The sequence below is a fragment of the Lasioglossum baleicum genome, chromosome 9, assembly GCF_051020765.1.
Source record: "Lasioglossum baleicum chromosome 9, iyLasBale1, whole genome shotgun sequence".
In the NCBI taxonomy this organism is placed as follows: Eukaryota; Metazoa; Arthropoda; class Insecta; order Hymenoptera; family Halictidae; genus Lasioglossum; species Lasioglossum baleicum.
This window is the reverse complement of record NC_134937.1, coordinates 11956487-11966985: the sequence shown is the minus strand read 5'-3', so window position 1 is coordinate 11966985 and position 10499 is coordinate 11956487. Positions and strand designations below refer to the sequence as shown.

At 40.4% G+C, this 10499-nt stretch overlaps 1 protein-coding gene and 1 non-coding gene across 7 annotated transcripts in view; one reads left to right on the top strand and one right to left on the bottom strand.

Annotated features, from left to right (window-relative positions):
- Positions 1–81: 81 nt before the first annotated feature.
- On the top strand, positions 82–153 carry Trnaq-cug (transfer RNA glutamine (anticodon CUG)). The gene has a single exon. It is a non-coding gene; the product is annotated as a tRNA-Gln (tRNA).
- A 1659-nt stretch (positions 154–1812) lies between these two features.
- The window catches only part of Step (cytohesin steppke), a 76995-nt gene continuing 68308 nt past the window's right edge, over positions 1813–10499 (bottom strand). For 4 of the 6 annotated variants that reach the window (XM_076430901.1, XM_076430905.1, XM_076430904.1 and 1 more), the window contains 3 exons: positions 8362–8593; positions 7397–7466; positions 1813–6725 (listed from right to left, as the gene is read on the bottom strand). In XM_076430901.1, coding sequence (XP_076287016.1) covers positions 6638–6725; positions 7397–7466; positions 8362–8593 — 390 coding nt within the window. In that variant the 3' untranslated portion in view covers positions 1813–6637. The remainder of the gene's footprint in view (positions 6726–7396; positions 7467–8361; positions 8594–10499) is intronic. The other 2 variants (XM_076430903.1, XM_076430900.1) reach the window with 1 other exon arrangement.

Genomic DNA, 10499 nt, shown 5'->3' with positions numbered 1-10499 from the left:
ACGTAACAGTTTCGATTTAATAATTATTTTTACACATTTCATGCTGTCTTCAAATATATTTTGTTGGAGGGAAGTGTACAAGGTCCCATGGTGTAATGGTTAGCACTCTGGACTCTGAATCCAGCGATCCGAGTTCAAATCTCGGTGGGACCTGTATTTTTTTTGCTTTTAAAAAATATATGGAACAAACAAAAATATGTAACTAGCTTACAATGTATAGTATATATGATAAAAATGATTATTTTATTAATAAAACCCTTCAAATTAATATCTCAATAAAGGTTTGCATGAGAATTACAAGGGATCATCCACCTATACCTGATACCTATACCTCGTCTGTGGCGCGGTATCTCGTCGGTGATATAACCACTGACGAGATATCAAGCGACATTTTCCTTTGCAAAAATGTTATCCGCGGGTTTGTTTAGGAGTTGTTAACGAAAAACACGGACCAATCAGAGCGCGATCTAGACGCGAGTTGCCACAGTCGGCCAATAGACAGTTGGCGCGCCGACGAGACAACATTCTTATTATAAATATAAATGTTTAGAGTTTAGAATTTAGAATATAAGTTATGTACATGTATAATACAAATACTTCATGTATGAATCCACAATGAATAAATAAAGGCAATGTAATAAAACAATATAATATAATATCTGCGTATTTATTTATTGAACCATCAATTTTTCCCGAACATCCGATTTGTCGTACAGTTATATGTACTTCTGCTTTGAAATTGCAACAGAAATAGTGAAACTTAGAAAAACAAAAATTTTCTGTCTGACCTGTCGTTGAGTTATACTACTGAATTTTTGTGCCACCTCTTTCCCTATTAAATTCTCCTGATACAAAGTACAATTTTTTGCCTAATTTGAAGAATATTTTTCGATCCAAAACTTTCACTATCGAATACTTATGTACGCAGGGTGGGTATAAAAGAACACAAACTGTTGTAACTAATATTCTTTATTGTTCACCAAAAAATTACAATATAAACATGATTATCATCAAATGTTACATTGTCCGCCGGACGTATTCCAACATCGACGAGGAAGGGGGCTGTCAGTCTTCAACATACCATTATGATCTGTTAGGTAGTGCCTCCTTAGCAATGAAAATTTTTTAATAAACAAATTTAATGAAACTCAAAATGCAACTGCATTATTATAAATAATATCTCGATGAAACCTAACAAAGTTAACTGACAGGGTTAAAGAATAAAATTTCATTTAGATGGCATTCGTTTTCTTGTACGTTTCTTACGAAATGGAAATATTTATTGTGTTTAAATTAATACATATAAGTTCGTAGATACAGATCATTATGAATACATAACAGTTATCGAGTGAAAATAATATACAACGAAATGTACAAATTCTCAGTTATAAAGTACAGTTCTTTATACAATTCTCGGACTGAATAAATCGTCTTACTAACAACCCGAGCTCCATAGTCATCCTCCATTATCAATCATTATCCCCAGTAGCAAACTTTAAAATTATACAACCTTCTTCCGCTTCAATCCTCGCCCTCAAAATTACCTATTAATTTTTATACACGGCTGTCGATTCATTAATTCTAACATTTCGTTGTCGCATGCTCAAAAACTATCAAAACTCGACGAATTAGTAGAGACAGAAAAAATCCAGTCCTTCTAAATAGAATATAAATTATATTACATCAACTGACAAAACAATATTCCAAGGGAACATGACACGAGGGACGTTAACGAATTAACGGGAGCGTATCGTCTAAAACCTAACTTTACACAACTCCTAACGATTTCTGGACCAGTAGTTCATCTTCTTCTTTCTTTTTATTTCTCATTTTTGTTATACCTAAATTCGTACCGCTGCCCGGTGCAGCAATTGTGTGTGGAAGCGAGAAGACTCTGTCCACAGATAAATATTAAATATTAACGGACAAACAATGACCATGGATTACACGTTGAACAGTTTCAATTGATCTTCGCAGGCAGTAGAAAAACGAGAGAAACGATTCTGTACAAAGTTTGATCCAAGGACGGGTCGATGGCCACGAAACAATTGTCTGTGAAAAAACACGAGAAACTATTTTTTCCACGGATACTATTATATTATAGAAAAATCCACCGTTTTTTGATCGTTCTCGACTCGCTCTACCCATAAATACAGCGTGACATTAAAAAATCTTATGCCCTATATTTATCGTTCTTTTTTTTTCTTCTTTTCTTTTTAATCCTTTGCCCTATATAATTATTTCTGCGTTTCGTTATTGTAATGTATCGTAATAAGGCGTTTTCGATGTCCGACATTTCCTTGTACGTACACAGCAAAAGTTGAACCTAAAACCGTTGATACTTTTTTTTCTTCGTTACCCCACTACGCACACAAGACGGATCCGCTATTACGACTAGCTTGAACAAGGTCTCGGAAGGCACCCGCATCTTTTTCTTTTCTATCATTCTTGGCTTTTCTGTCGTTTTTGTCGAGGTATTCAGAGGAACAGAAGTATTCGTACACGATTCTGATGTTCTTGGAACATGATGAAGTCATAACTACATCTCTCTGCAAAATAAACATTGCATCGATTTCAATAATGTTCCAAGAACGGAAACTAAAGGAACTATGTTCTGACGAGCAGTTTCGAACACAGTCGAATAAGAACCGATACAGTTTCTACTTTGTAATACCATTGTTAGACTGCGGATCTTTACGCGAAATGAAAATTGTCTGCATTGACTGCAAGAAATAGAAACACCATCCAAAGATCCACAGTTTACCCACTGCATAGTACTATCTCTTCACAGTATAAAACACTTCTGTTCCTCGATGTAGAATCCTTCTCAATGATTCCTGCTGTTACCAACATTAGCGATCATGTATAGTTCTATCAATTCGTATACAGTAGGTGTACAAAGTATTCGTACATCTTTTAAAAACGAATAGGTTTTTCAAAATTGGACCAACAGCTCGAGTTTTTTTCGAGACGTTAAAAGAATTAGTTTACTAGCTAATTCGACAATCATTTCTTTTTAATTGTTATTGGTCGAAGGAAAATGTAAAGGTCACGATTTTTAAATTGTTTATCTGTGTACGAATACTTTGTACACCCACTGTAGATTCTTCCTCACAGCATTTAATTCGCATTATCAAACAGTATGTTCACCGACAAATTAATTCACGTTTGCCTGGTGTTTAACGCATAAGTTGTTCAAAGTGGAATTAATTTATAAGCGAGAAGTGAATAAATATAAATAAACTACAATCCAAATACAGTTGTTTATACAATCGCAATGCCAGTAACGTCTAAAAATCATTGAGAATGCACCATGCGAAACACGACTGAATCGAAGCTTGTTAAGATCCAAGGTAACTGTGAAACTGGAAGGTATCTACGTTTAGAAAGTTCTTTAATCCGAAGACGGACTTGTAAAATTCAGCTTATCCTAGAAATGAGGAAACTATTGCGAGTATAATGATGCGCTACACGGTACAAAGGAATATTGAAAACTTCTGGTACACCGGTCGACTAATATGAGACACGTTCTTCATGGAAAACAGTTTTCACGAATACCATTTCTGACTAGTAATAATGAATATACTTTGAATTACAAAAACGTTGCTATTATCCAAAGAGACACCATTATCAAATTCAATTAGAAAAAAGAAAGAACTGTCTCAAAAGTCTGTAGTTACGTCCTATCTGCTTTCCGCCTACGAACGGAGACGAGAGTAACACGGAGAGTCGAAATTATGTCAACATTTAAAATAGAAACACAAAGAACAATATTTAATAGGTAAACACATTGAATAATATCCCACGATAACAAATATCGCTGTTATATTATTTCGAATGTCAAGATTGTTTTCGTCTCATTTTAATCGTTGATATAATTTCCTTGCCTGGAATAACTGGAATATTGTCCAGTACCAATTATCGTTGGTCGAAAGCATGGGCCAGGATTTAAGGTCGATGGGAAATGGTAATGAAGATTGTACAAGTGTTAATAAAAAAGGAAGATTGTATCCTAGCAGCAAGAGAAATATTCAGCGACAATTGGAAATCTGGCATGGCGATGTGCAGCTATACTATTAAATTGTACAAATAAATTACGAGTCGCATTTAGTTTCGCATTAGCGCTAACATTTCTGTCGTGCGGAGAAATACCAACAGGCCCGATACTCTCGACTTTGTACACGAAAAAGTACTGGTAACCCTTTGCAGTCGGAGCTATTTTAACTGGAAAATGAAACATTTCTTGCTAGAATTCCATTCTATATCGTTTTTGCCATTTTATGGATATGAAATTGATGTAACAGCTCCGCTAATACTTTAACAATATTTTGAATAATGGATAGCAATTTTTAGTGGTGACTCTGAGTAGATACTCGAGTGCTAAGGGTTAAATCTTGCTCATGCTCGATCTCGTCTCAAGTTACTATCAATTTTTGCTTGATCTTTACGTTGCCCTGTCCTATCGAAACTAATTATATTGCAGTATGTATAATATGTATGTATAATGCCCGAAGCTACGTGCCCCGCGCCGCAATATGTATATTTATATATATGTATATATATGCATTTATATCTATATATATATAAATATATGTATATCCAAACGAAAGGAAAACGATGTCGTTTCTAGCCTACAGTCGCATAATTGGCTAATCATGCCGTACCTACGGACCGTACAATAATGTACGGTCCAAGAGAATTTCTGGCATATCAAGGAAACATATTACCTAGTCTTATCTACACACGCTTCATCTTTCTCCTTAAATAAATACACGACTATCACATTAATACACGCGTCTCACCGATTCGCTCTCGCGCCTGTAAATGGTGGCTAACAGTCATCTCTCAAAGGACATCCGACTCGATCACTTCAGTAACGATCAATTCAATCGTGAAACGAGAAATCTGGGACTGATCATCTTTCTTATCCGTCCCGGTATAATTAACAATTTATCTACCGATGATTTATTGGTCTTCCGAGAATCGAAGAATAACAATTATGGGCTTCTAATAAATATTAATGTAAGCGTTTATTACCTCTAATCGTTTCTTTTCAGGTCTTTGTGAGAAGAAAATTGTCAAGCTTCGTTTAGATAGAGTAAAGTCGTTGAAAGACAATTAACAGGTAGACAAAGTGTTAATAGCTGAAAATATTCCGATTCCCTGTTGGATATGAATTAATGTTGGACATGAATCAACAAATAACTCGTCAACAATAACAAACAGAAATCGATGTCCTAAGAAATAACATGTATAGTTAGCCGCGCGAGTCATTGTTCCACGCTAATTTCTTGCCCCTTTCTGTTCGCAAAAAGCTCGCGAAACGGTACAAAATACATATTTCACGTCTCCGACCGATTTGATAAAGCTGCCCGAAAATGGGGACGGTTTCCCCTGTTTCCATCCTGTTTGGTTGAGGGCTCTGGTTTGGATACTCGGATTCCAATTAGGTGTAATGACACTGCAGAGTCGAACATTCTAGAAGCAATTTAAGGAAGCAGAGACTAGCAGCAACCTCAAATTTTTGCAAAATGATCAGCTTAAAGATAGCCGGAAAATCTTTTGCACACAACTTAAAATCATTTCTGTGTCATATCATTTTCATGTATTTTAGTTGACGTTAAAATACGTTTAAGGATTGCATAGAAAATAATTTTTGTCATCGTAACTTGCGACTACATGTTCGACGCATCTTCCATGAAAATACAGAATCCACAGTGTAATAATAAGCGATCCAAGCACTCGAACACCCAAGAAACTGATAAGAGCCCTACTTGCGATTCGATGCGCGTCGCACTTGTCTAAGGACTTTTAGCTCCGGCTCTAAGGGAAAAACAACGGTCCGAGAACAGTTTCTACGACAACGAAAGTCCCCAGTGTCTCCTATTGGCCCTCTACTCGACAAGCATCCGCAACGACCGGAGCTACGGACCTGTCCTCGAACATGTGCAACAACCTAAGCCTTTCGTCAGGGGCTTGAAACAGTTTCAAAAACAATTGTTACACAAAGGTTCTGATTCAAACAATCACGAAGAGCCTTTCACCCTGAACAACTGTAATTAAAAACCAAAATTTCCAAGCTACTATTTGATTCGGTCTCGAACCGTTTCGGAACAGACGCAGTACCAACTAAATAACATTTATGGAAACAATAATTTAAACAGATAACAGTTCGAACTTACAGTTCTTAATAGTTGTTCAAGAACTAAGGTTCTTCAAGATCGTAATCAATTTAATAACAGTTTTTAAGCCCTGTATCTCGCCTGTTCGAGTCTGGCTCCGGATTTGTTTTAAATTAATAAACTAGGCCTCTAAAGCGCAGCTCGTTCCTATTTAGAAAACGCAACGGCATACGACTCTCAGTCAAATAGCATCGCCCGGTTCCTCGAGATCATCCTCAGACTCGCTGAGGATGATACTTCGCAGGCGACCTTGTGACACCTGTCCTTCTAAATCCGCGAGGTCCACGGCGCGCGCGCTTTCTTCTTCGTCTTCTTCGTCATGTTCTTCTTCGCCGATGGACATCCGCGTCCACGTTTGATTGTACTTCCACGATCCTGTGCCGATCACGCAGGCTCGTGAACAGACAGTCTTGTGTCTCGCCAAGCTTCTCACGAAGCCGTGTCCTAGGCGGCGTTTAGCTCTTCGAGTGCACGTTCGTTTTCTGCGCCTTCTTCTTCCGTGCCGCCAGCATGTCGTAGAACGGGTTGTGCGATATGCTTTGTCTGGAATCAAACGATCGTGTTAAACTCGCTGTTCTGGATGTCCAGAAAAGTGAATTACAAGAATGGTTATTCTACGCAAATTCGAATATTTTGTAGTGACCTATGAACGAATCCCAAATTGTTGGTTTTACAGAAGTGTCACCCTTTTCTAATTAAGTCGCAAGACTAGAACTGTCAAACCGATGAGAATGAGTTTTTAGGAGCTTATAGTCAAAACATGAGAGTGTCCGATAAAAATGTTGTCACTTGAAGAAAATGTTTTTCTCAGCATTTATTTTGCAATTGTTTTAAAATTGAAGAAAAATGAGAATATAGCCCCAAGTGTTCCTTTACGGACCTCTTTTTGAAAAACTACAGGTGATAATTGTACCCCACATATAACCCCGTAACTTCTGCGAACTTTTTTGAAAAAACCGAATCGGAATTCCGCTCGAAACGGATTCTAGCAGAGTTCCGAATGCGCTTAAAATTCCCCGAGACAAAGCCTGTAGATAATTGCGGCGGTTTCGCAGGAATCCTCGCACGCACACACGGCCTTCCCCCTTTTTATTTTATTAAAAGGTTCACGGTAGCGTGAAAACGCGGGTAGAAGTACCACGGCCTCGTCGTACTTGCCCCTTAATTTATTCACGAACAGAACAGCAAGGAAACGCAACGCAACGCAGACTTACCGCACGCACTTGATCCATTCTTCTTTCTCTTCGTCCGTAGCCGCGGACATTCTGTACACAGTGTGCTTACCTGCAATAAACGTGAAGTAACGGTTAACGGCGCGGTTCTCTGCTGTAATTACCGGCGCGACGCGGGAAGAGAAAAAGAACCGCGTTTTAAATGGCGGAGCGGCACGCACACGCGACCCGATCGCGCCACGTGAGAAACGGATACTTTTGTTCCCAACGTTTCGCTCGTCTACAATGTTCCCCGGTGCTTTTTAGCTTCCACGAATTGAATCGCAAATTGTAGCAAGGTTTCGCTCGTGGGAATCGCCGGGAAAAATTGATCGGTAACTCGAGCAACGAGAAATCAAGAATGAAGCTTTGCCTCTGTCCCCGGAGATTTAAAAATTCATATTCAGGTAGAATTTATATTCTAAATACATATTAGATCGTTCGGAAAGTCGTCTCGTTTTCTCCAGGGAAAATGAAAGCCCATTTTTTTTTGTTCTATGATCTTTTCCGATCTCATGCTCGTACAATTTCTATTTATTTTTCTTAAATGAAATTTGCACCGTATGAAAAAAAGCTGAAGAAAGCAAGGAAATGGCAATCCGATGGTACATCCTCTCCTTGAACAGCGCACAATTTTTTCTTTCATGTTCTGCATTTTTAAAAGCGTACTTTGATTTTGCATATTCGATGCTATGACAAAAGAAAATGCTTGAGGAACGAAATGACTTTCCGAACGATCTAATAGAAAGTTCGAACATAAAAGAATCAGTGTAACTGTGAAAGGGATCATAGAACAAGGGTTGAACGAAGTTGATGGATTTTTCAAATGCATTTCCAAAGCCCACTTAAGTATTAATTACGGCTAGAGGCAGAATTTTCAAAGCGAAACGCCGCGAGCAAGAGAATCATTGGGCGCGACGCAGCCTGGGTGTGCGCATGATTAATTCCTAGGTATCCGTGGTGGGTACCTTCGACGACTTTTCCCTCGCTGTCGGTTTTGCACGCCTTGATGAACTCGGATCCAGCGGCGTACAGCTCGAAGCAATGCGGCTTGTGCCGGTCCTGCACCTCTCTAACCTGAATGTTCTCCAACGGTATGATGCCCCGTGGCTCCTTGTCGGTGGTGTACTCGAAGTAGTACAGACAGTTGTCGTTCAGTATGAACCATCGTCTCTTCCAGCTCTTGTAACGTCCGCCTGCAACAGTGGATCAGTCGTATGTAGCTGAGGATCGATGCACCGATCGCGGATGCGTTATTTACCTGCTGTCTCCGTCATGGGCAGCAGAGGGACAAAGCGATCCGATATAAGAATATGTTGGTACACAGACTTCTAACGATCGTCGTCTTGTCGGGGTCTCACAACTACCGCGGGAACCGCGACTCCCAAACGGTCTCCATTCGCGAGCCCCAGACCTTAGATCCCCAGATCAACTAGCTTCCGAGATCTCTGGTGCCCTAGGCCACTGGTTTCCTGGACCCCTGGTTTCCTAGACCACTGGTTTTCTAGACCTCTAGGTTTCTGGGTTTGTACATTTCCCTAGACCACTGGTTTTCTAGACCACTGGTTTCCTAGACCCCTGGTTACCTAGACCTTTAGGTTTCTAGGTCTCTATATTCTCCTAGATCTCTAGTCCCCTATACTTGGGTCCAAATAAGAAGGTACTTGCTAGCCGACGAATTTAAGAATCTACTGCGCATATGACTCTAACGGAACTCGTTCATTGGCTAATCCCCCTACTCGTACTCCGCCGACCACGCGATCATTGGCTGACGCGCAACAACATGCGCAGAACAAGTACCTTCTTATTTGGACCAAAGTATAAGTCAGAGCTGAGGAACTTCTTCCCCGCCGTGCCCTAGGCTAACAGAGAGAATGCTTGGTACCCGACTGCCCTAGGTTTCTATCTTCCCAGACTTCAAGTCTCCTAGTTTCCAAAATCTCTAATCTCCTAGACTTCGGGCTTCCCAGGTCTCTCTGTCCCAGCGCCGATGATTCACCAAGGCCGGCCCGAGCCGAAATACCTGGACCCCTATCTAGAACCGCTGACAGTATCCTTGGAATGCGTCCGAATAATGCTGAAAATATTCGAGCGATCCGTGGCGCTCGCTCCGAGGCAGAGAGTTTGGGAGACGCAGTTCCGGGATGTTCTCACTCGCACCTTCGCGACGGAATTTTCAATATTTTATGGACCGTTTCCGCTCCTCGGTGTGCTACCGGGACTCGTTAGCGAGGCTAACTTAGCGGATTTTTACGAGCTACATAGCACGAGGACAATGACTGTTCTCTATTGTTGATATTGAAGCTTATTTTTTGCCTACCGACTGGCCGGTGTTTTTGTTTCAGCTCGGTTCTGATTTAACGCGTTGCTACATAGAAACTGGATACTGTCTTTAAGCTTCGTCAAAGACCGATCACATAAGTATTATCGTTGAAAATTCCGCCGCCGCGTGAACCCTTTGCAGCAACGACGCGCTTTAAGCATCCGGTGAATTGATTGACTCGGATCGATCGAGAAACGACAGGATCGCGGTGTATCTTGTGCATCCTGCTGCCACTCGCATGTCACGGAAGCGATGCGTATCGCCGTGACGCTCCGTGGGTGGCATACGCTGCCTCCTCGAAACATGATGGATCGTGCGAAGAGCGAGTTAGGGGAAGAAAGGGAGCGCCTGAGAGAACGAGGGGGTGGCTCGGTCAGGAAATGAAACAAATGGAAAGTGAATTACAGTGCTACGTGTCTGCTCACAGCCACCCAATAAAACTGTTTATTGCTCTTATTGAATAAAACGAGTGGGCTAATAGACGGTGACACGCCACGGAAATGAGGATGATAAACAACGGAGCAATTAGAGCCACCTCCCAAATGCAATAAACATTCATGTTCAAGTAAGTGCAAGCTTCTAAGGGGGTAGACGCTCGTTTCCAGGATTGCAAGGGTGCGGGATGCACCTTGTCATTTCTCGATAATGCAAAGATAATGCAGAGGGGGTTTATCAGTACTCAAAAGCACTAGATAAAGAACCAAAGTAGGCAACAATCGCCTTCAAAAGTTCTATTTTTACGTTTATAAGGCGTAATTTGCATTATTCGGCGATAATAAAGGA